The sequence below is a fragment of the Sphaerodactylus townsendi genome, linkage group LG02, assembly GCF_021028975.2.
Source record: "Sphaerodactylus townsendi isolate TG3544 linkage group LG02, MPM_Stown_v2.3, whole genome shotgun sequence".
NCBI lineage: Eukaryota > Metazoa > Chordata > Lepidosauria > Squamata > Sphaerodactylidae > Sphaerodactylus > Sphaerodactylus townsendi.
In genome coordinates, this window is record NC_059426.1 from 56,319,689 (window position 1) to 56,346,419 (window position 26,731).

Below are 26,731 nucleotides of genomic sequence, written 5' to 3' on the forward strand. Positions count from 1 at the left end.
AAGATAAATGATATCCAGAAAATTTATATCCACATAACCTCTGTTGTAGACATTTTGTAATGTGTGAAGAGGCCCAAGTGCAAGACTGAAAGTCTTCCTCGTTCTAGCTTTTGTAGGAGCTGTCTCCCAAATAATGGTATTGTCAGAAACACATGTCTAAGACCTTTAAAGAATTTGTCTAAGACCTTTAAAGAATTTGGGCAAAGCTTGGTGAAGAATCAGCAAAGTTTATTTAAGATACGTTTCTTGCAAGCAACGGGCGTCTGTCAACAGAGAGAGGCGCACCTAACAGTCACAAACATCATGCATATATTCCCTTCAGATGAGTGGGCGTTCTCCCTCCCCTTGACTCCCACTGGGAGGGCCAAGGGTTTACAGACTAAGGCATGGTCCAATTACATTCCTTTGTTTAAGACATTGTCTCTGTCCCCTCCTGATACCATATTTGGCCTTCCACTTCCAAGAATTGTTCTCAACTTTCCACTTATTACCTCTTCTATCTGTCTGTTGGAAAGGTCACCTTTGTTCTTTTCTAGCACACACTCAAAAACTCCTTTCACACCCCCTTCCCCAGCGCACAGTTCTGCTCTACTAGTCTAAGACTTGTTTTCTATACTTTTGTGGTTAATATGTCTTGCGACTTCTTTGTTCATTTTCCCCATATACCTACTAGATAAGCTGGCTATGCAGTTTGGCGTTTCTTACTGCACAACCCACTCTTTGCCCGTTTGACCTCTCAACATTAGTCTATTTAGCTTTTTCTATAAGGCAAGCAAGAAAGTAAAATACAATTTAATTGATATACATATATAGATACTGAAAAAGTCACATACTAAACTATAGGAGTACATGTAAACCCATATTTCATTCTTAATGATATATATTGAAAAAGCAATATTTCTTTATTTATCAGAGTATGAAGTTTATTCATCCCAACAGCATGGAAGAAAATTTCAAACATTCATTACAAAAACTGCTGCTAATAGTTTTTCCTGCTGTGTCTCTTTAGTTCTGTGCTCACCTGCAGTTAGTACATCAAAGTTTAGAAATAAGTCAAATGACGCACGTCAAAGGACTCAAAGGACTGGAAAGGCTTGATGGTGGGGTGGGAGCTCTATTTGGACAGCTGGGGAGGAGCAAAAGATGTGATTTGTGATAGCAATGGATGTTTTTAGGGGGAATGGGAGTTAAAATGGAGAAAACAACCAGAATTTAGTTTGATAGACGTGTTTTTCTTCGTCTTTCTCTCCTACCCTGGTCATAGGATGGGAGTTGGTTAATAGACTGGGCAGGACAGACAGTATCTTAATGTTCCATTCACCATTCTTGAGCCATGACCTTTTCCATCATGATTATCAAATGACGTTCCTTTCTGTCCACATTTTTAAGACTTGTTTTGTTTAATTTATCTTTTATCTTTTTCTGTGCTTAAGTAATTTTCCAGCCTGACCACTCTGTAATCTACTTTGAAAAAGTTTTGCCCTTCTGTATTCTTGCATGCGTTTGTGCCCTATTTTATGTTTTTTTCCATTCCAATTAATTTTGTTGGCCTTCCTTTTGTTCTTCCCTTCTTTTAATTCAACATTTCAAATGAGATTGCAATTTGGTTCCCTTTTTGATGCACTCTTTCAATACCATCCTCCTTTGATCTATCCAATGGGGCTCATTGCCAGGGAAGTATTCTTAGGACTGCACTATTAGTCTCATGCAGATTCACAAACATTTTTATCTAATTCTGATTCTAGTTGCATATAATAGCGGATCTATTAGATAAGTTTTGCTCCTTTTACATGTGAAGCCTGTTTGGTTTTTCCTTGGATATGAAAACATGCAGCAAAATATGAACATAGGTTCTTTGCCATATTCTAATGTTGTACTGTCTCCTGACTACTGAAGGCCACCAAAGTGCCTCAAGAGCACATCCAGCTCCCATGGCCATGTTGCCCATTACTTAACACATCTTTGGTCTTTCACCAAAAACAAAGGCTACAACTTCAGAAAAAGATTGTAAGGGCTAAGCTAGATGCTCTGAGTTTTGTGGCTGCATCCCAAAGCTAGAATTCTTCTCCTCTCCTTGTCTTTTCAGTAAGGTGGTATGATACTGCATACAATTCTCTCCTTCCTCAGACATCCAGAAAAGTTAGGTGGAGGAAGGACATCTCTAAGCACATCACCTGTTTTTTAAGAGTTTTTACTAATGTCACTGGATTGATGTGGAAAGCAAATATGGGGTTGGGGTGTTGTGTGGTTTCCAGGCTGTATGGCCGTGTCCTAGCAGCATTTTCTCCTGACGTTTCACCTGCATCTGTGGCTGGCATCTTCAGAGGATCTGATGGTAGTAAAGCAAGTGGAGTATATATACCTATGGAATGTCCAGGGAGAAAGAACCATTTGCCTGTTGACAAGTGTAAAGGGTGCAATTAGCAAGCTTGATTTGCATGTGTTGGGTGGGATCCACCCATTTAGCATGTGAGTAACTATCAGAGGCATAGCTCCAAGGGGGGGGGGCATGCACGATGCACCGGGGGGCGCCCCTGTGGGGATGTGGCGGGGGTGTTCCGGGGATGTGGAGGGGGCATTCCGGGGCAGGGGCGGAGGACGCACCAGTGCACTGGGCGCTTTCCCTCTTTGCTACACCTCTGATAACTGTGAAGATAGCATAATCAATTAGTGAGGGCATCTGCATTGTAGTTGCCTGGCCTTTTGATCCTTTTGGGGTTTCTTGGCATGTGCCTTGGTCTCAAATGGCAGGAGATGTAGGGTATAAATATTTTTGCATGAAGAAATACTCTGTGCCTGTGTATTCTTAATTCTGCACTGAGAAATGCTAAATTCGAAAGCAAGTGTAATTTTTGCAAAACTGAACAAATGTTAATATTGCTGCTTGTTATGAATGATACACTTTGCTTTTGTTGTTCTAGACAGTGCACTGAAATGTCCCTTTACACTAGAAATTTTGTTCAGTCTCTGTTCTAGCTACTATGGTTTCATTGGTATTTTTGACATACTGTTTCAATCCTCTTTCTACAGACTTGTGGGCTAGAAACATGGACATTCCCCCCATTTAATAAAAACAGATTCTCAGGATTCCCAGTCCTATGCCTACAGCCAATTCAGTGCTTCTTAGTGCTACATTCACAGGATGCACACAGGCCTATCTGTGCTGAATTATAAATTTGTTGCATAGCTGTGATTTTGACCAGAACATGAGTGCAGAAGTCATGCTGTCTTGGAAATATGGACATGAAAATATTTGTATGCTGTATTTGAAAATGAGTCACTTGAAAGGGGACAGTACACCCCTGCAATAATTTAACCATCTGTCTCTTTGTCTCTCTACATATGAATAATATAGCATGACCTAAATAGCAAACTTTCCCATTTCACTGACTTGGCAGCTGCTAGGGTAACAGGTGGAGTCTGTTCTTATTCCCCAGTAGACCAGCTTTCAGGACAGAGTTAAAAAGTGGAATCCTGAGCATCCTCAGGCGCCAGCTGCCAACAGGAAATTGCATTGTATACCAGCTTTAAATGGGAAGGCTTGGGAGATCAGCTCAGAATCAGGAACAGTGACTTGGAAGGAACAAATAGTCAGGGCTTCAGAAGGGTGGTGATTTCCTTTCTGGTAAACACGTCATTAATCTGAGGGAGCGCATTTTTTTTCATCAAAAGATAAGGAGGCCAAATTGCCTTTCACAGGACTGGGCCTTGATAAATTGTTTTCACCCTTCAATTCTATTTAATGTCTCTCTTTTTTTTTGGAGGGTTTGTTTTGCTTGTAATGTGGAAGGAGGCAGAGGCGAGGAATGATGCCAGCACCAGCAATCATCTTCTTTTTAGCTTCCTTCCTATCTTTGATGGCATTGTCAATCATTCATTTATTGCCAGTTAGAATTTTATAATGAAATAGCAAGTATTTAATTATATGTTTTCAGGGAAGGAAGTGGACTAAACTTGAGCTTTGAGATTTGTCTGTGCTGTTATTATTCGAATCTCTTTGGTGTGAACACTTATACTGATCTCTCTGCAGATGCATCCGCTTTGCACTATATTTGTTTAGCATTTTAGGGATTAAAAAGTCTGCTTGTTGGGAAGATTGCATCATTGGTTCTGATACCAGGCTGGCTTCTCTTTGGGATGGGTTTTTTAAATACATGAAATGGCATTAATACAGCACTAACTGCTAAACATAAAGTTATAAATGAAGGAGATATGGGGGAAGGGGCTTCCATTTCCAAACATCACAAATTCTGGCACCTCTCATATAAGAAATGAAATAATACTCTTGTATGATACATATAGTCAACCACTTTAAATCTTACTGAATAAATTAAGGAAAGTTATATGGGATTTACTCTTAGTGTTATTGTCTATTGTTGTTATGTACAGGAAATAATATACAGCATGGGAAAAGTTTTGTTTATTTATTTACTTCATTTGTACCCTGCTATTCTCCCCAGTGTTGACCCAAGGCAGCTTGCATCCTCCTCCTCTCCTCCATTTTATCTTCACAACAACCATGTGAGGTAGGTTAGGCTGACCCAAGATCACTCAGCAAGCTTCCATGGCATGAGTGGAGATTCAAATCCTGACCTCCCAAATACTAGTCTAACACTCCCATTCAATGCAGAGGCAGTGGACCGCGATGCTGATGCGGTGCCGCCCTGCTGCTCTCATAGAGGCTTCTTGGCAGTTTGGGGAGGCTCACAATGTAGAAAAACTTCCCCACTGCTGTGAAATCTCTATGCCCCTCAGTTGACTTGTGCCAACCAAAAGGGTGGCTTATGTCTGAAGTTCAGGCTGCCAGCATAACACCGGCAAAGGCTGGAAGGGAGCCTGTTAACGGCAGTGGTGGCAGGGACTTTGGGACACTGGTGCGGCGTCCAGCACTGTGTTCCAGCACCGGGGGAGGTCACAGCTGCCACACACCAGCGAAATAACCCCTCTGCCAGGATAAGTGCCCCAGGGAGTGTGGCGGCGCACCAATCCCACAAGTGGATTGGTCAAAAGAAAAGTATTGTTCTAATTATGTTCTAATTATTTAATCCATGTTTTTCTTGAGGTTTTTGGTTTGACATTGGCAGCAAGAATGTTTTCCCACATCTTAAATGAAAAGAAAACAATTAACCCTGCAAGATTTTCTGAAATAAAATTAATTTTTTAGAACTGGTGATAGAAATTTGGAGCATTGTAATCTGTAGTTAATTTTTTAAAAAATGATGGGTATGCTCTCCAGCTGTTTTGAAGATGTGCTGTGTGTGTTTCATCAGAGCTGTGGCTGCGAGGTAGTGAACTGTGGGTTATAAGGAAAAGGTACCTGCACTTTTTCTGATGTGCTGCTCCTTAAAAGTAATGCTAACAGATACAGTTGAGTAATGCATAACAAAGTGATATGATACAGTGGACATTTTCTTGCTCCAGTGTCCCAGCTCATTTTTTAAAAAGAAAGTCCAAGCAAAGTATTTATTTTCCAGTTTCTTAAATGACTGTGTGACATTCTATTTTTAAAATATATTTCGACATCTGTTAGTTTTCTAAAGTGCAAGCATGGTATAATTTAATGATCATCATTTTGGGCTATTTTCAATATTGCATGTCGAGTTTCATGCTGCAGTTCAGTTTCTGTGCCAGATTCTGCTTAGCTTTAACTTCTTGAACTGTCTGTATCTTGAATTTGACCCAAAAACTTGACTAATCTGTAATGAAGACCAGGTTTCATGGAACTTGGCAAAAAATATATCCTTTCGGCAGTTGCATAATGGCTCCCCCTGCATAACCACCGTTCGCTGGCAGTAGCTTTGCTTCTCAAATCATTTTCCAAGTTCTCAGAACACTAGGCGGTAACCTCAAACCTTTCCAAACCTCTAAGGTGTGTCCTATGCTCCAGTGCACCAAAACGTTTTTCTAATCTCAGCCATTTCGTGTAGTCCTCTCCCTCATTCACTCGCTCACTCCTTCCAGTAAACAGAAAGTAAACATTTTCTTTTTGCCATTGCAAACTACACACACTGTAGGCAGGGACTGCAAACACAGTCTCTGTGTTAAGTCTTGTTGTCCAGTTTACTTCTTGTGGGATCCTTTTCAGTTCTGTATTACCCTTTCCGAAAAACACCTTTTGGAAATCATTCAGAAAAGGTACAGTGATGGTTATGGAAACCTGTGGTGGCATTTGACCTCACTGACTTTGTTTTGGCAGATGTTAACAAGCCCAATCTCTGGTTGCTTCGGGCTACATATTTTTATGGTATAGCAGCAACTGGCATGTATTTTGCCAAGTCTCATGGCCAGGTGAAACTTTCCAGGACCAGAGAGAAATGATTTAAAATAGTAAATGGGTATTTCTTAGTGTATGTTATCTTTGTAGCCCCCAAAGGCTGGGCAGGGGGAGGAGACAACAAAGAGATTTTTCTCTTTTATACTTTTTTAGCAGAACTGAAATAAATTGAGCTGAAAAGATAATTAAATGTAAATGTGTGTAGGTTTCAGAATTAAATTGTCCAGGGACAAAATTGTTTTGCAGCAATGTATACAACTCAGGGACAGAGCGAGGGGGGAAAGCGCCCAGTGCACTGGTGCATCCTCCGCCCCTGCCACGCCCCTTCCCGCAATGCCCCCGCCACACCCCTGCAAGGGCACACGCCTGGTATGTCACGTCCCCCATCCCCTTGAAGCTACGCCTCTGATTCAACTACTCTATCAACAGAAGCGAGGCGCCGCGTTATATCACTGCAGCAGCTTCTCTCTATGACACTTCCTTTGTAGATGCCCAACTGGTGGCCCTGCAACCATCAGTTCAGCATGAGAGTCCAAAGAGGTTGTCTGCCATAGCCAGACCAGCCAAAACGAGTGACCAATATGTATATATACTAAATATTTGTCCCAAATACCTGTGTTTCTCTTGCTGACAATATGTTTAAAGTATTTCTGATATTGATAGGTTTGACTACATTGACTATCTATTAAAACAGATCCTTCTGATTCGAAAGTATCATGCTTCAAAAAGTATAGTTGATGTTCCTTATCTGAGCTACTATAGTGGCAAATGTCAGTGGATATTTGCTGTTGCGTGCTGTGATTCAGCCTGAATAGCCCTCACTAGTCCAAGCTTGTTAAAACACAAATGCTAAGTTGGGTTGAGCATGGTTAGTACTTGGATGGGAGGCCATCAAGGAAGACCAGACTTGGTATGCAGAGGCCGGCAGTAGCAAACCACCTCTCCCTTGAAAACCCCACGAGTGGTCACCATAAGTTGATCATGACTTGACAACATTTAACTATTGTTATTATCCTGTGATTCAGTAGCAAAGCAGTTAACAGAATGTATTTGCAGAAAGAAAGCCCAGAAATGGGTAGGGATTAGTGAGGAGAATGTGTGCTAGGGAGAGCATAAACAAAGTCTGCGGCAGAGATTAATATATGTTTTCCTGTTATTTTACTTGCAAATGTACAGAACATGGTTTTGTTGGATATTCTGAAGCACTTATGTTGAACAACACACTTCCTGACTACAGTCCAGGAGAATCGTTCTTCACTGTATTTGGCGTATTCTTCCCAGCTGCTACAGGTACTGTAGAACTTTATGGAATGTACCTAAGAAGTTTGTAATGCCACCATTGTGGTACTTACTATGCATCATAAAGATCTTGGCTTTTAAAGGAATCATACTTGTACATCTCATAATTGCATAGAAAAGAGAAGTATTTGCAATAGGGGCTTATCTGGCCTCAGCCCAAAAGGTGATTGTTTCTAAGGTTGAAGGATTCTCTCCACAGATTCTCTGCCTTCCTTTGACTCTTTACCCCATAATGTTCCAAATATCGTTTCCATCACTTCTGCCTTAAAAATGTTCAACCTTTGCAAAACCAATAACTTATATCTCCAGTGTGTTTGGAAAAAACTAACATTTATGCACTTTTTGGCTAATTATCTGTCAATTGTGATTTATCTATAGCATGTGGGGTTTTTGGGTGTGTGTAGGTATTTAGCCTAGTATTATGCAAATGTGAACAAATTGTGTCTGAAATTCACTGAGTACATATCCCCTTTACAGGTACCTGGATCAGGGAAAATCAATGTGCTGTAGTGGATTGATGATTTTCATTTTGTGCAGATGTAGTCTCATTCCGTATTTCAGTTTTGTTTGTGCCTAAGTGAGAATCTGTTAGTCATCATTTGTTGTAATTATTTTGACTTTGAGAGGAGAAAAATGACTTGAACTCATACTTTGTAACACTAAAATAGCCTAGCCTCTCTCATCAAGACAAAATGTGAACCTCATTTAGCATTTATATACAGAATCCGTTCCCCAAGTGTTCCAAGTGATTTACATGTGTTGTAATTTAATTTTTACAACAACCCTGTAAGATACATTTATATGTATTGTGAAAATGGCAGGATAGGACACCCACTGAACTCCTGCCTGAAGTGAGACTTGACCGCAGGCTGACTAGCTCATATTGTGCCATCCTAAGCAGATCTGCTCAGGTCTGTTCAGTGGGGCTTCAGATTGTGCTGTTAATTGCTGTGTTACAGCAGCTGATAACAGTGAGGGGCAACATAATAATATAATAGGGTGTCTTATTGTTAATCTCTTGTTGAAACTGTGCCTAACTTTGCCCTCCGTAGATTCCTAATGATTTTGAAGCAAGCATCCTGTTAGCATAACTGCCAAAATTATATCCTTGGGCCTTTTTGGTCTGATGTGATCTACATTCAGTTATCTAGCAGTTCAGCTCTTTTGAAAAACAATTCATTTTTCAAGTATAAATTTTTTCATGGAGAACATTTGTGCCATTGGATAGGAAGCAATGCATCACAAAGTAATACCTTTTACATAAAATGAAAAACAGCCTTCACACTTGAGGATCATTATGTAAAAAAAAATATGCATAGGTCTATCCAAACATCACGCTGTAAATTAGATCAGAATTAGGAATGGTGCTTTCCACAATGTACCAGCAATGGGTACTCCCTTTCCCCAATTCTGTTTAAAGAGAATGTTTCTTGTACTGTGCAGTCTATGTAGCTTAGCTGTTGAAATACCCTGATGAAGACTTACATGCAAGGACAGAATTTCATTTTATTATTAAAATATTTATAACAAAACATTATTAAAATGTCATTTGGTCCCATCTCCCACTCAATTGCAGATCTGGCAATATATAGTGGAAATGAATCAACCATCAACAGCTCCTAGTGTTGGTGCTGCTTTACAAAGCTGCAACATGACCTGATTATAACGGGCTTCCATGGTGAGGAATAGATTGCACAGGAATTGTTCTGAGCATCTAGCCAAATGCCATTACCAAAGCTGCTGCAGTGTACACAGAGAAAGGTTATATACTTTCATAACTAAGTGAAAAAGGGTGAAAAAAGCTGCTTGGGGTAGAAATTTGAGTTGCATAAAGTAACATAGATTTTGAACAATAACACATTCCTGTTTGTTGTATGTGTCCTTTCACTCTGATTTTTTAAAAAGCCAAAACTCTATTAGTCACAAATTAGAGGCATATTACACCCAGCAAACCATCAAGTGCAATGGATCTTGCTGCCCTGGCATTTCTTCTATATATTCTTTTCTCTATATATATTTTGTTGTCAGTTCACAGCTGACTTACGGCAACTAGGGTTTTCAAGGCAAGAGACATTCAGAGGTGGTTTGCTGTTTTCTCACTCTGAATAGCAACCTTGGTACTCCTTCATGGTCTTCCATCCAAATACTCAGCACAGCCGACCCTGCTTGGCTTCTGAGATCTGATAAGATGAGGCTAGCCTGGGCTGGCCAGGTCAGACCACCCTGGCATATGTGTGGTGTTATTATACATGTTTGAAAACATGGCTTGTTTCATTCATAAGTCACAGTTTAGCATCATCTCAACATCTTAAAAACAATAAAATTGTTTAGAGCAGGGGTCTGCAACCTGCAGCTCTCCAGATGTTCATGGACTACAATTCCCATCAGCCCAGGGGCTAATGGGGTTTGTAGTGTATGAACATCTGGAGAGCCACAGGTTGAAGACCCCTGGTTTAGAGAGAAACTTGCATAGGTTGGATTCAAATTTTTATGTGTGGCGCCCAGCTTTTGGAGGAAATCATAGGCGATTTCCCCTTCTTCATCCTACCTTCTACGGATATATTCCTGAAAGTCAGGATACTGCTGGAAACACTGTCAGTTGCAGTTCAAGGGCTGCAGAAGAAAGGGAAAATTGGTGGAAAACTCTCTTCTCTGATCCCTGAAGTTTGAGTCCAACTCATATTTTAACGTGACAGCACAGCTCCTTTCTGTGATGAAGGCTAGAATGCTCCTGTCATCTAAGATAGCAGAGTACGGAGGGTTGAATACATTAGTACCATAATAAAGATTACCTGTAATGTTGTTAAATTGTGCTTCATCTCTACTAATTCTTGGTGACTAGAAAACAAGTCAAAGCTAACAGGTATAATTTGCATTAAAGCACTGGTGATTTATTATTTTATTACAAATAATGAAGCCAGTAGCTGTGCTAGATGCTCTTTCAGAATCCCATTTCATGCGTTAAGTATGTCATTCTTTGGTTAGCATGAAAAAAGCTTTCCTTTTTTATTCTTCAACTATTCACACTATTCAAACTTACTGCTCACAATGTTGAAGGGTTGGTGGCATGGTTAAATCAATTTGCCTTTTCTCTGGGGATATCATCCAAGACTAGGCCTAAAGAAAAATCTCTTGTTGATGTCTGGAAATTGGAATAGGGGCACAAGCTGTAGACAGCCAAGTAATCAGCAGCTAAGAAATAATGTTGAAATACAAGCTAATAAGCTAGGAAATAGTACAGTCTGGTAAAAGGAACTGAAGTGAATCCTATGAACAACAACAAAAAAGAGAGATTCCAAGGGTGTGTTCTGATTAATTTGGGGCCCCATCAGTGCAATCCACAGGGCAGGGGGAATGCTGTAGAAATAGTGTGATCTTGACATCATAATAAATGACACTTGCACTGGCATAACAGGCATTTACAATAGTACCAGGGCACATATGCCAGTGCAGTGTGGGAGTGTGACACAAGGGTTTTGGCACAGCCTTCACAGCATTGCACCTCCAGTGCAGGGGCTTGTGCCAGTGCCAAAGGGGGTGTTCCTCAGAGCAGGGCCGATGTTAGTTGGCTCCCTGAGGCCTTTCAGGCTGGGTACTCCACTTTCTCTGGTGCAAAGTTATGCCAGCAAAAAACATGGTGCAACTCATAGAACTGCATTATCAGACTTCAAAAAATCCCCCCCCCCCAATTTGCACAGCCCCGTCTCCGTGTACTGAAGCCAACCAAACAGCTGACCTCTGGAAGCCAACCAAACAGCAGTCCAATGAGGTGGTGGCAGAAGCCAGCCTAGCCCCTGAGCAGTAGCCAAAAGCAGTGCCTTCCCCCTTCATAAACACTTTTCCAAATATATACACCTCCTGACAGGTAAGGCACACGGCCTGGGAGGAGGACAAGGAATCATGGATGAAGAAATCCCATTCCCAGTCTGATGCTGCTACCAAGAGGCATGGCATTCTAGCACTTTTTGTTCAGCTAAACCATAGATTGCCATTGCATCCAAACTGCGATTTTGTCCTTTAAACCAAACTGCATTGAAAGGCAAACTAAACACATAGATTGCTGATGTGGATGTGCTAAAGAGATAATGCTGAACTGGAATATATGAGTTGAAGAGGGAAAAGCAGCACATGAGTATAAGACACATAACATAGTGCCAAGTCTGAGATTAGCATTAGCCTGAAAGCCTTGTCTGGTTCCGAAAACCTAGTTAAAGGCTGGATTGCATGGATAGGATGTAGCTACCAGCCACAGGACCAGTAATCAGTTTCACAGGTGTCAAACTCGCGGCCCTCCAGATGTTATGGACTGTAGTTCCCATCATCCCCTGTCAGCATGCTGCTGGCAGGGGATGATGGGAACTGTAGTCCATAACATCTGGAGGACTGCGAGTTTGACACCTATAAGTTAGATTATGTACAAAACTGCCCTTAAAAATATCTGTGCTGGGCTAATTTTGTGACATGTGAAAGCACCCTTCTGATACTTATGAAACAATAAAAGAGTTCAGAGATATATTCCTTGATTAAGAATTAAAGACTATGATGAAATTGTGGGTTTAAAGGCAACTTATAGTGAATATTACATTGTTCCATTCATGCCATGTAGCAATGGTATGATGAAGACCGTTCCATCCCCAGCTTCACAAGTTGAATGATATAGTTCCCACAGCAGAGTTCCAAAACCTAAGGTCATCTTTGGGTCTCTTTATGGTAATGGACAGTTCCATGATTCAGTCATTATCTGGCTCCAGCATTGTAAAATGTGACTAATTTACAATTTTTAGAAACTGCCTAAAAAAATAATAAATTGAAAGTGGTGGGGTGAAATTGTCGTTCTTGGTATTTCTGGATTTTTATGAACATTATTTCAGTGACGCATATGAAATTATACCTACACAACAAAGGCATTTCTGCTCCTCTCCTTGTAATAGATATTTAAAGCATTTCAGATTAATGTATTGTCGAAGATTAATTTCAGATTAATCTACTGGCTTTCTTCCCAAACATTTTGTAATGCAATAGTCAAGAAGTGGCTTTGTCATTCATATAATTAAACTCGTGCATGGGCTGCATGCTAGTTCATAGGTGTGGGAAGTTTCCCTTGTTGGAATATGAACCTTGATGATACGCAGTTCGTCCCTTCAGCCCCTTAATTAAGGCCTGAGAGCTTTTCTTTCTGGCTCAGATTGTACCCTGAGTTTGACAAGTCCTTCCACCTTCCTTCCCATTAACCTTGAGGCTCCAGGAAATAGTGCATCCTGGGTCATCCTAAAACTGTAGAGACACTGCTCATCACCCCAGAGTCCAAGTATGACATTCTCCCACCAGTCCATGCTTCTTCAGTACCCCTAACAATGATGGGGCACAGGCACACCAGCTAGGGCAGGGGTCTGCAACCTGCAGCTCTCCAGATGTTCATGGCCAATTGGCCATGCTGGCAGGAGCTGATGGGATTTGTAGTCCATGAACATCTGGAGAGCTGTAGATTGCAGACCCCTAAGCTAGGGCATATCAATTCATCCACACCCAGCGGCAGAACAGTGCTGTGTTGGCACCCTCTGCTCCTCGTTCTCTGGCTACTATGGTTCTTTGATTCAGGAGCATTTGATATATGTAGATTGCAACCAGACAAGGGAGTTTCTCAGACCCAGCATGATAACATGTATTGGTGCCATGAACATTTCCTCAAACTCCAGCTTACTTTCCAGATCAGCATGATGCTAGAGGACAGACAGAGATTCTCTGGTCAGGAAATGGCTACCTAAATGCGTGCAAATCAGAGAATCACCTGATTCACCAAAAATCATATCAGCCACTGATGTACATTTCAAATCAGCAAGACAGGAAAGAATCCAACCAATCTTGTTCATTGGTGGAGGTGAAGTCCCTTGGTGAGCCAGCAGAGTGTCACAGGAAAAAAAGGTCTGAGAATAGTGGTGACATCTCAAGGCAGGGGAACTTTGGTGGTTACACACAGTTATCGCTACAGCACCTGCACAGAAAAATTAAAGGAAGGGGGGTTAATTCTACTAACAGCATAATTGATGCTACCAATTATGTCGTTGGTGATGCCCCAGCTACCTCCCAGGATATACCAGATTATTTTGCCAAATGTAGAACAAATAAACTGACTCCAAAGCAGAAATGATTCATCGCAAAAGCCAGATGTGAAGAATGACTCTCCCATGCCAAATCCGATGCTTCTGGATCAACTGCTGAGAAAAATCAGGATATAATCAGGAGTAAGCTTAGCAAGTGGAAGACACCATGGTCTCCAAAGGTTAGTCAGGTTATCAGGTGCTGTGAGAAAATTTTGATTTCCAATGTCCTTAATCATCATCATCATCATCATCATCATCATCATCATCATCATCATCATCATCATCATCATCATCATCATCATCATCATCATCATCATCATCATCATATTTATTAGGCATTAAAAGAAGAAAAGGAAGAAAAGAAGCATTGGCAAGTCAGATTATTCTATGCATGGAGAACCAGTACAGAGTAAATTATTCCAAAATATCTGATAGAAACTTGGCTACAGAGGTTACAATCAAAGGAGTTGTTTAATAAGAATATAACCTTCCCAACTGATGTATATTCATTAAACTTTACAGGGAACAAAGCTAAGAGCCTGCTCCTGGGTCCCTCATGTTTAGAGCAGTAGATTGGGTCTCAGAAATGCAATGAGGACATTTTCGATCTTGTGGGGCAATCTTAGTAAACCTCCCTTGTAATATAGAGGAGGGGAAGGAGTTACAACATGCCCTGGTAAATACCCACCTTTGGTTGGGCTCTAAAAGTTGGGTCAGGTAGTCTGCCATCTGATTAATTTTAAATTTGATGTTATAATAGAGGGGGGAGCAGTTGCTTCGAGCTTAGTCCTGCAAAACTTGGAACTCTTAATCTAGAAGCCTCCTTTTTAATTGGGAGTAAGTTTCAGAAGCAGGTAGCATTTGAAGGGCATCCCAGGAAAATCCCAGGGAGAATATTTTGGTTTCAACTGAAAACCACCACTTAAAGTCCTGAAGCTGGGGGAGAGTACAATAAGTGAGTCTATTAGTGTCAGAATTAAAACACAGACGAACCCAAAATTTAAGAGTAGCTAGCCATGCTTTAGTAACTAGTAGATGTTGTCCCGCCTCCAGGCAAAGTGCAGCGTAGGGTACTCAGTGTGGAACTCCGAATATGTTATATAAAAAAGGATGACTATATCCTCTCCACTTTGTAGTTCCAGGCATTAACCCACAAGGGGATCCCATAGAGAAGTTGGGGAATGGCCTTCATGTTGAAAGCTTTCAAGGCGGCAGGTATGAATCTGTTGCTTGTGAAGAAGTTTTCAACACCCACCACTGTGGCTCTGCAGGCTTTCACAGCAAGGTTTGGACCAGTGGGGCTCTATGGTGAAAAACGATCCTTAAGTATTTGCAGAATTTAACCTGTTCCACAGATGCGCCATCAAGCATCCATCTAGTAGACTTAAAGGTGTTAGGAAACACAGTCCCTTTGGATTTAGCGGGATTGATGAGTAATGAATTTCGTGCTCAATACTTGCTGCACTTAGGAGACAGTTTAGGCCAGCCTTGTTCTGAAGAGTAATAGTGCATCATCTGCAAACGGAAGAAGTGGGAGAGGTTCATTTCCACAGCTAGGGCAGTGTCCTTAATTGCTAGGACGCTGTTCTGTCTAGGAGTGTTTTTATTGTATTTTTTCCAGTATTTTTCAGGTTTGATTTTAAAAAACCAAGAAAATTTTGAAAAAGGCAAAAAAAACCCTCCTTTCTCATTCTGGTTTTTGAAATTTTTCTGATATTTTTGGATTTTTTAAAAAAGTTGAACTCAAAAAAATCCAAGTCGCAGAGTTGAGTGCAGGGATCAGCTTAGCAGACCCCTGCATTCAGGTCTACTGGCTGCCCCACCTCCTCCCAAGCCCGGGTAGGTTGACAGGTGGCAGGGGATAGCTGAATGCAGGGATCTGCAGCCAAGGTAACCCCTGCATTCAGCCCTGCTGGCTGCCCAGCCACCTCCAAAGCCCAAGCGAGCTACAGAGGCGGTGAGGGAGGGCTGCCAATTCTGAATCAAGCCAGGAAGAGTTTACCCGCCATTAGTCTTGAGTTGCCGTGGCTAACACTTCGTATTTATTTAGATGGGAACCTCCTTTATCCAAAAGGTACAGGGAGAGTAAATGCATTACCAACAAAAAGCAAAAAAGGCAGATTTCCGTCCTGAAGGTACTTGATCTCAAAGGATTTATGACAGTACGTGTCTTTTGCAACAGCGTCAGAACCTAAACCTAAAATGTGTTTGGGTTTAACAGATTGCATAAACTGTGCAGCTTGCTTGAATGACTTGAATGACTTGCCAGGTTGAATGTCAATGGACATTTGGACAAGGACTGTTTTCAAGTGATAGTTCTGAGATACACTGCTTTTTTTGTTTAAATCAGTGTTTTTCTTCGGGTGTCATTGTCCAGTTTGGAACAAAGAACCTCTTTGTGGCCATGTAGCTAGAGGCTTGTTGCCACTGGATACCTGATTGCTTAGTCACAAAGCTTGTATACATGGTACAGATATCAGTACATGCAGTGGGGTTGTTTTAAAAGTCTGTTGTCTTACAGATCTAATACAGTGTCCTGTTTATTTTTGGGTGTCCCATACTACAGGTGTGATGGCTGGCTTCAATATGAGTGGTGATCTCCAAAAGCCTGCAATGAGTATTCCTCTAGGATCCTTGTCTGCGATAGGCATCTCGTAAGTCTCCTGAAAACAGGGCGGAGGGACTCATAGTAACTTTTTCTGCCATGTGTGTATGTACAATAACTCTGTTTCATATCCCACCTGCCTCTGATTATCTGGCAAACCAAAATTTGGCCCTTGGTTGAATAATCTGCCATTATGACCCTCCACCCTAGAAGGCTTGACAACAAGGTTAATTAATTAGAAGATAGGCAAAAACTCCAGAACTTTCATGTTTTTTTGAGCCTGATATTAACAACAGCCAAAACAGCCTCTGCGTGAACATGACCAATATGAAACAAAAAATAGTTCCTCCTAACATCTACTGCCTGATCTCTGGATGAATTCCACAACAAACTGATTTTTAAGGAAGAATATTTAGATCGAAGAAGTCTGTGTTGTGATCCTTATGACTGGTTGCTAATGACTAGTACAGCAGTCAAAAATTCTTCAGTTATTTTGCTGAAAGCTGTCTGCTATTGAATAACTGCCTTCATGTTCATGCAGTTAACCCTGAGGGCCTGGTCCGTTGGCACAGAGAAGTCAGAAGCAGTAATTTCCAATAAATCACTGGGTTCAGAAGGGTGTGACTTTGCTAAGCGTGGCACTGTGATTCTCAGTTAGCATGTAGGGTTTGTGAGTTCTTACTGTAAGAACTTAGCCATATCTGTCTCCATGCACCACTTAACGTTTCTGGTGACTGTCAGAAGGCTTCCTGATTTGGACAGTGATAGTCAAGCTCCCCCTGGGAAATTATAGGCTGGAATCAGCTATTCAAATTGTCTTCCCTGTGACTCTGTAACCTGGCCTCCATCCCTTTCAGTGTGGTGTTAATTGCTGACTTGACTGCATGATGGTGGCAGTCACCACAACATAAATGTGCTATCGACACAGGATTTTGCTACCACTGTTTCCAAGTATAACTAAAGAATGGAAACTAAAGCTCCATTCTGAACTGATTTTTTAATTGTCCCTCAAGTGATCTAAAAGAAGAACAAGGGAAATCACACTTCAATTTCACTGGGTTTTCCTTTAGAATGAATTGTTGCCTCCCTGGCTCCCCTTTCATATTGCCACCTGGAATAGTAGCCCTTGAGGTCACGGGAACCCTTAGGAACCGTGTGGCTTGTCTAGTGGAGAAGAAGGCATCTGTAGAAATTTCTCCCTTTGCTGCAGGAGCAGAAATGCAGTTTTGAAGCCTGTTTAAAAAAAGCAAAAGAATGATAGGTTGTAGTTTCACACAACTGTAACTGGTTTTTAAAAACTATTGATGACCCTTACTTTTTTTTTTTACAGGTGGTTTTTTTATATAGTCTTTGTTTTCTTGCTGGGAGCCATTTGTACCCGGGGATCACTCCGTTATGATTTTATGATAGCAGAAAAGGTAAACACATAAAATGCTTAAACTACAGTACTCAAAGTTTACATATTTTGAAACAATATCCTCAAAAGTGTCAAAGAAGGCTAGGAGTGCAATCCAGGGGTAGGGGCTAAAGCCACACTGGAAGAGGCAGGAGCTCTATGCTAACATCCATACCCACTTCACCATGCAAAGGCATTGGGCCACTTAGCATAAGGCTGGAAATGTGACAGCTCTTTCCGCACCTGAATGTGCCAATGCTGGAAACCAGTTTTGTGACCCAGGATTCTTCTTTCCCAGTTTCTCACACCCCTGGTCAACTGGTGTCTAGGACAAGATCGCTATCTTGCCCCATTCTTGTTATGCCCCTGCTTACTGTTGCCCATGCTGAATGCTGGTGAAGATGGTAAATGGAGCAAATAATTTTCCTATATGTGCTGAGTCTCAGAGATGACAGGACATGCTACACATTTACAGAGCCACCATTATCCCTTAGATCAAATTTGCTAGACAAAATGGAGGCCCTGCGCTTATTTTTTTCCCCAGTATTTCACCCTAAATTTCCTGTGGGAAATTGATTTGAGCAGCTTACATTCTCCTAGAGAACTCAGTAATACCGTGTTAGCATAATCGCTCAGTTAAGACCCTCAAGATTTAAAGCAAGCCTGTACTACCAAGTTGTATTGTTTAGTGTATCCCATTCCTTCATTAGGACCTCAGACCAGATTAAGAATAAAATAGTTAAAATAATTACCCTGTCTCTCAGAAATCTTAACATAACTTCAATGAAAGCAATAGGATTATGAAATTCCAGACATTCCAAGACTGAAGGCAGGTTGTAAACACGGCATAAATCTGAAGGCAGGTTGTAAACACGGCATCTCATACAAAAGGTTTCCATTTGATTTCCTTCTAATTTATGTTTGATGGGAATTATTTCAAGACTTCGCTGGTTTCACGGATTCACATCATTTCAGGAGCAAGTTACCCACAGGCATTCAAAAGGAGTTTCCTTATTGATGCTGCTGACAAACAACCTAATCTGCTTGTCATAACTAGCAATGGAACACAAACCTCTGGTTTGCAAATCCAAATGGCAGTCTCCCCTGCTTGGTCAAACTCATCTACAGCCACGCTTCAACTGTGTATTTTATGTAGCATATTTTCCTTTGTGAGTGGGTTTAGGATTAGGCAGACACACCTATATGGATAAATTTTAATTTCTTTGATAAGTTAATTTTGTATGTCAAATTGGAAGCTGGTGTACTTCATGGAAAGCTATTACTTGGAACCCAAAGGCACCTGGTGGGCCACTGTGAGTAGCAGAGAGCTGGACTAGATGGACTCTGGTCTGATCCAGCTGGCTTGTTCTTATATTCTTATGTTCTTACTTTAAAGTGATACTACTCAGATATTTTGATGTTTTCCCAGGGTAAGAATAAAAAGCTTTGAATATTCTTTGACATCCTAATATCTAATCAGCTGGTAGGAGACTATGAATTTATGCGCGGCCACACACACACGCATGTGATATTAAATATTTTAATTTCTCACTGTTTCTTGAGAATAAGCCTCAATAGGAAAATGATACTGTAGAAACTCCATTAGATTATTCATATGTATCTAATCTAACAACATGCCAGCCAACACATAAACATGCTGTCCGTGGCCCAGACCTTAGACTTCCCCAACTTTCCCAGCCAACCCCACCCCAAACCACTTACCTGCAGGCCGTTATGTAGGTATAGATTTTTTATGGGGTGGTTTCGGTGACTGAGGGCTTTCCGGCTGTTCCATTCCATTCATTGTTTCAAGCAAGCTTAACATGTAATGGGAGGGGTTTGAACCCGAGAAGCCCCCCCCCGCCCTTACCTAGTCCCTGCCTGCAGGATTTGGCAAGCTGCAGTAGCCCAAGGAGGTGGGAGAGCCAGGCAGCAACTATCCCAGGCCAGGGCCAGCAGAGGCAGAGCTTGTCTCAGAGCCCTGCCCAGTAGGAAGCAGGCCTAGCACTAGGAATAGTTCTTTCCTCCCAGGAGCCAAGAGCAGAGGAAGGGCCCACAGAGCTTTAAAGGCAGAGGCCCAAGCAGTGAGCTCAGTGGTGGGGCTGTAGGGGAGAATGAAGTTATAATAGCCGTAGGGAGGCAGAGGGTCAGGGAGGTAAAGGTGTGTGCCTGCTGGTTGTAAGGCCAGTCAACCCAGGGTGAGAATATCTGAGACCCCTGAGGTGACTGGGAGCCCTGGTCACAACACATACTGTTATAAACATTTAATCCCAAATGTAACCTGATGATCTAGCAACAATAACATTTGAATTGTTTTAGCTTTTTGAATTCCATGTTGTCAAGTACTAAAAGGTAGAGGACGCAAAATATTTCAATAGAGTTTAAAGTAGAATTTTTGTAGCCCTATTGTTTTGACTCCAGAATCCTTATTTTCTTCTTCCCCCTTCTGTGAGTATTTTGTGCCATATTCTGTTTTCTTACACCAGGCTTTCCCCATTAAAGCTATCTAATTTTAATGTTATTTCTGAATCAATTGTATAATATATTTTTATTTATTTTATTTATTATTTGGATTTTTATACCGCCCAATCCCCGAGGGGCATAAAGATGGATTAAAATGCAGGTGTCAAAATGCCTTAATGAAGCAAACTTATTGGGAACTCCAACCATGAAAATGGGTGAAATGTAAAGACTTTCAAAAAGATAGGAAACCCAGAACAAAAAAAGTAATATTTTAATGTCTGGACCTGAATGCAGCTTGAGATGCTTCATTTTCCTGGGTATACCTCTGGTCAAACAACTTCTGCATTTTTGAAGCTATTCTTAACTCTGTAAAACATATTATGAGTGGTGTTGCGGTGCAAACCATGAACAGCAAACCCCCTTTTAAACCTCCTTCAACTCCCTAAGAAATGATCATCTGTTCCTAAGCTAAAGAGACTCATTGGAAGGAATTGTGGTTAAATGACACCTGCATTTTAGTTTGTTGGAGATGTGAATGACACTAATTTCTGGGTTGTGGATTAATATATAGTGATTTGGATAGTATAATATTTATGTTCAAAGGAATCAGGTACCAGTTTGCAATTGAATCGACTGTTTGTGGGCACATGTGTGGAACTGAGCTGCCCCTGTGCAGTGTGTTCATTGTACCTTCCTTTTTGAAACTGTCCCCCAATTTGGTGATCTTTACTATGTTAAAGATTTGACTATTGACATTCATATTGAGCAAAGCACACAATTAGGAATCAGCATATTGGACTGAAAGCTTCAGCCTAGATCTGTACAATGAATGCATCGCAGACAGTGTGGGTTCGTTACTACCAATTAGCAGCATTGTTTAATTTTGGAAATAAGTTGTCATTCCATGAATCAATCATTTATTACAGTCATAAACCAGCAGGAGGTTGTCTCTGTGTTTGAATATGTCACTCCTGTCTCTAATTATAGGCTTAGTACTCTGCTTTCCTCCTTGTGTGCACTGCCTGTGTTCGACATCTGGCCTTACCCAGAACATAGGTAGCCATCTGTCCCAACCTTTTGACCTCTGTGAGTCATCTTAATTTATAATGTAGGCAGTTTCTAGATTATCAGTTTTGCAGCAAATCTGTACAACTTGTGACTCGCTAAGCCGACTTGGGCAGCAAGCAAACTAGGGTAATTGTTAAGTACCTGGCCGTCGACACAATATGGCTTAGTAAGTCACATTAGTACTACAAATAATTTTTAACGCGGCCCCCTTCTTCCACAGAGCTCAGGGAGCAATGCACGGTTTTCATTCCTGTTTTATTTATCGAGCATTTGAGTTAGAATGACAGATAGGGTTGGACCAAGGTCACTTAGGGAAATTTCATGGCAGAGCACAAATTTAAAATTAGGTTTCCCAGATCTAGGAGCTTCTCCCAACATTGTCTTTAACATGAAAAACCAGCTGGTGGCAATGAATTAGCTTAGGCCTATTAGAGTTTTGGGGGGGAGGGTGGATTGTATGTGAATTGGATTAGGTCTGTGGTCTTAAAAATCCCCCTCCCCTCTATTTCCTCAATATAAATCTCCCCCTTGCCAAAGCTGCAGTCCAGTAATGGTACTGAGACCTGTATCTCTTATGGCTGATAGAAGTTTCAGGAAGAGGATATTTCTATTGCATTAATTCATCTTTCCCCAGTGTCCATCATTTTAATTTAATTTAGAGTTACTATTATTGTTGAGTATATAATTATAGTTATATATGTTTTATGTTCTTAATTGATATAAGATGTAAATTATACTGTTGTCAGCTACCCTGAGACCGGCTTGGGCTAGGAAATGTCGGGGTAAAAATTAAATACAATGCAATAAAATGAAAATATAGTAAATAAATAATGCCATTCCTTTCCTGCATTGAGTGATCCAGTGAAAGATCTTGCATTAATTGTGTGAATCCAACACTGTCCATTATTACACCACTGCCTATATCTGCCATATAGGCAGGCCTGTATTAAATCTTTGCATTATCCTAAACGCTTTTGTGATAACAGGAAGCTCTGAGATAACAGCAGACTGCTCTTAGTTAGTCTTTCTTGGAGGAACTCCTGTTTGTATCCCCACTGAGGGAGGAGTTTTCACAGTGTTCTGTGCTACCTATTGTTACCATAATAAAATTTTAATCAGTCAGTACAGTGTAGTGGTTAGAGTGTTGGACTAGTGTCTGAGAGACCTGGATTCAAATGCCCACTCTATCATTATGCTTGCTGGATAACCTTGGACTAGTCCAGGGATCTGCAACCCACGGCTCTGGAGCCGCATGTGGCTCTTTCAGCCTTATACTGTGGCTCCGTGTGGCCTGGAGGTCGGAGGGTAGTGTGGGCGTGTCCCTCCAGCCCTCCAGAGCAGCGCTGGAAGGAAAGGTGAGTGGATGGGCCAAACCGGAGGTGGCTTCATGCATGAGGGCACCGCTTTTTGCATCCCCTCCACTCACTTCTCCTTCCAATGCTGCGCCATCCCCTCTCGGCCCCACGGGGCAAGCGGCTGCCTGCTCCATTGGGCAGAGGGGGTTTCCCTGCCCGGTGCCACTGCCTCCCGCAGCACAAGAGGCGACGGCCCCGGGCAGGCCGCAGCCGCCATTTCCCCTCTGCCCCACGGAGCAGGTAGCTGCCTGCTCCGTTAGGCAGAGGGGTTTCCCTGCCTGGCACCTCTGCCTCCCAGCACTGGAAGGAAAGGTGAGTGGAGGGGCAAAACCAGAGGTGGCTCCATGCGGAGCCACCTCTCCAGCTCGGTAGATCTTCGGGGCCGTGAAAAACGGGTCCAAATGGCTCTTTGAGTGGTAAAGGTTGCCAACCCCTGGACTAGTCCCTTTCAGTTTAACCTACTTCACAGGGTCTTTGTGGGGCAAGGGAGACCCCCAAATATGGCACCTTGAATGCATTAGAGGAAGACTGGGATAAAAATGTACTATATAGATAGAACAGGGAGAAGCAAGGCATCAGGAGACTTGTTTCAAAACTTGCCCTTTGGGAAAGCATGCTACTCAGCAAATTCGAATCCATCTTAAAGCATCATTTTTAAAAACCAGAAAACAGCAAGCAAGAGTTTTCTTTCCTTTTTGAGAGGAGGAGGTGGTACAAAGTGCTGCAGATGTAATAACAAGATTAAAAAGCATGATTTGTTCTTGGCAGAATTACCCTTAATTGGCATTGCATGAGAAATGCAGTAGAAAGAAACGATGGTTTTAATCGGTCATTTGTTTTTAAAGAAACATTTGTCCTCCAAAGCAATTAAAAATAAAACAAAAACAGCAATTAAAGATATGAAGTAATTGTACTTGAGAACCAATCAGGATAGAGTTACCGATTCTCTTTAAGGAATTTGTTCTCATTAAACGGTTTTGTGTATTTTTGATGACCTCAGTGAAAAGACGACTTCCTCCTAAGCTGTGAATGGAATGTCAAGTGGCATTTTCAAATGCAAGCATTTGGTAACTAAAATTATATGCAAAGCCTGACACAATCAGTTGTTTGTTTTCACTAGTACAGTAAGCCAGCTTAATAAAACACATTGTTGAAACTGGCAGCAGTGCTATTTTCAAAGCAGTTGTTTATTTTCATAATGGAAGCTTATATTTCTACTTGTCTCCCTTTTCCTTGTACCTTTATTTGTTAGCTGTTTTGTTATCTAGAAATGAGAAGGTTAGTTTGTTTTGTAGTAGTTGTATGGGTTTTGAAATACATTGTATGTGTTTTATGTCTTCATTTTTGTGCTGCACAGTGTTTTCAAGAAAAGGGAATGATGTTTAGAATATGTGAGTTGTGGGAAATATGAATAGACCCTCAAATGAACAAACAAACAAATAAACAAATGTACTTTCTCACCAGTTATAAGAGAACAAAAAAACAACAAAGATAATGGGGTGGAAAACATAATTTTGCCCCTAAATGCTTATTTCACTTCCCCTTTCTGTTCAGATGCAGGGTACGAATGACTCCGGTGCTAACAGTGTATTTGCTACAATGTGCAAATAAATTTTAACAAATGAGGAGGGCCATGAAATAGGCTAGGGGAGTTTACCTCATCAAGGTTGAAGAATATGCAAAATATGGAATTTTAACACTAAAAAAAGTAATCCCTTTTCTCCACTTCTTTTGATCACTTTGACTCACCTTCCTTTCCAAGGAATTGCATTTATTAGGGAATATGAATTCACAAGGTGAGTGTGGAGACAAGAAAGTGTTCCCTGAGTAATAGCTAATTTAATACCCCTTATGATTTCCGTGTAAAAGCAATGCTTTTGGAAAGTGTATAGTCCTATAAACAATAAGATAATCTGACAGTCTGGCACATCCTCAGTATCACTCCTGGCTAACAGATCTGCATACTGAGGACCCTCCTTTTCCCTCTTGCTTATACCTCTAATTGTACAGCCAGCATCCATCATTGCTTTATTCTGCCAGAATTGGTTGAAAAGTGGCTGCTGATCTTGCCTTGTGAATGTACTGTAACAGTAAAACAGCACAGCTACAGTTAGGTATTCAGATAAAGCAGCTTGAATGATGGCAAGAAAGAGAAATATGGGACTGGAGAGCCTCAACACTGCGATCCTAATCAGAATTATAACTTTCTAAACCCATTGAAGTCAGGATTGCACTGTAAGAAGCAATGGCTGGGGGGTTGTGGTGCTGTTCATCATCACCGTCTATGTTAGATCTTGGATTTGTGTCTCATTTGTTCACATTTGAGCAAAACTGTCCAGTCTGCATTTTAATATATTTGCAGATCTTTCTGTAGCAGACTATGTAGAACGAGGCTCTTCTTTCAGCTGAAGCCTCCAGTTATTGAAATAAGAAAAGGGGAAAAAATAAGGATGTAGCTTTTGTTAGAATGCCCAGGTTGGCTATCAGATCAAAGGGTCACAATTGCGTGTCTGTCCTTCAAGCTAATTTAAGGTCTTAATACTGCAATACTAGGTCCATTTGCTTGGGATAAGCCCCACTGAACTTGGTGGGCAATTCCAAATAAGCAAACACCGGATCTGAATGTGAGGTTGTTAACATTTTGATAGTATTTGCAAACGAAATGACCCGTGAATGTAAGATACAAAAGACCACAGAACATTCCATTCAGTGGTCCCCCTGTGAAAACACAATGAACAATTACAAGGGAGTGGCTATTTCTGTCTAAGATAATTTGTTTCTTTAAATCCATTAAAATGTGTTTTTTGAAGTGCATTTGATTTAAATTCATTATTTGAATCATCCCCACCCCCATAATTTTAAAAAACAAAAAACAAAATACTGCTATTTTTCACCGGACGTATAGGATTGTTTCCCAGTTATTTGGAAGCTTTTAGGCCTGTATGTCCTTTCTCTGATGATCTATCTCCATAAGTGCACTTTCCTGAAATAAAATTCTGCTCAGGCTTGCTTCCAGTTTGTAAGTAGAATCTAGTATCTGCTGTTCTTCTCCATTTCCTGAAAGTCTGCTTAAGAAAATTGCTGCTAAGTGGAGTGTTATCCATGGGATTGGTTTACTCAGTTAATAGTTTATACTTGCTGCCTAGATCAAATTGAAGTTTGTGCTTTCAAGTTGTTGATTAGAAGTGCAGTACTGTCTACCATAATGCTTTTGTAAGCAAGGTCCTCAGAAATAACCACATTAAAATGGTTTCTGAACAGCTTCTGTTCACTTCAGTGATTTTGTTTAAGAGTGCTTCTTAGTGGATTATGATCCATCTCACTTATGGTGCCACTCTAAGCAGATCTAGTCAGCATCCTGCTCAGGACTATTAAATAGGGTTTACTCCCAGGGAAGTGTTTTTAGAGACCGCACCATTCGTTTTGAAGTTTAAAGATCAAGCCTGAACACATTTATTTGGAAAGAATTATATCTTTGACATATATTGTTTTTCAGATGCTTGGTAAAGTGGACCAGATTATTATCTCCCATATTTCAGACAGTGCTGAAGCTGAAAAGCAGTAGCTTTAGTCAAGCCACCTAATAAATTAATGACAGTCCTGGAGAACTCACACTCTTAGCCATTCGCCATACAAGCTCTGTTGTGGAAGCCCCATTGGTTTCTGTTGAATTTATTTCTCCAGCAAGCATTCTTGGGTACTAATCAAGAAACACATCAGTTTATCTCTGTTTTTTTCCCCTTTTCTTTTAGGTCTCCTTGGTGGGATTCTTGTTCTTAATTGGTTTGTACATTTCATCTCTAGCATCCTGTATGGGAGGTCTCTATGGAGCACCTCGAATCCTTCAATGTATTGCTCAAGAGAAAGTGATTCCAGTTCTTGCATTCCTTGGACAAGGGGTTAGTAAACAAGGAATGAAGACTTTTTTCACAATACACATCAGTACACAAAATGTACCTTTTGCTTGCCCTGACCTGGATGGTTCAGGGTAGCCCAATCTTTTCAGATCCTGGAAGCTAAGGAAGGTTGGCCCTGGTTAGTATTTGGATGGGAGACTACTAACAGAGCCCATGGTTGCTATGCAGAGGTGGCAAACTACCTCTAAACATCTCTTGCCTTACAGGGTTGCCATAAATTGGTTGCAACTTGACAGCACTTTACACATGCAAA

At 41.1% G+C, this 26,731-nt stretch overlaps 1 protein-coding gene across 2 annotated transcripts in view; it reads left to right on the forward strand.

The window, feature by feature from the left end:
- Positions 1–26,731, forward strand: part of SLC12A8 (solute carrier family 12 member 8) — a 79,441-nt gene that overhangs the window by 43,387 nt on the left and 9,323 nt on the right. For both annotated transcript variants that reach the window (XM_048483275.1, XM_048483274.1), the window contains exons 6-9: positions 7,451–7,564; positions 16,241–16,328; positions 17,610–17,697; positions 26,314–26,460. In XM_048483275.1, coding sequence (XP_048339232.1) covers positions 7,451–7,564; positions 16,241–16,328; positions 17,610–17,697; positions 26,314–26,460 — 437 coding nt within the window. The remainder of the gene's footprint in view (positions 1–7,450; positions 7,565–16,240; positions 16,329–17,609; positions 17,698–26,313; positions 26,461–26,731) is intronic.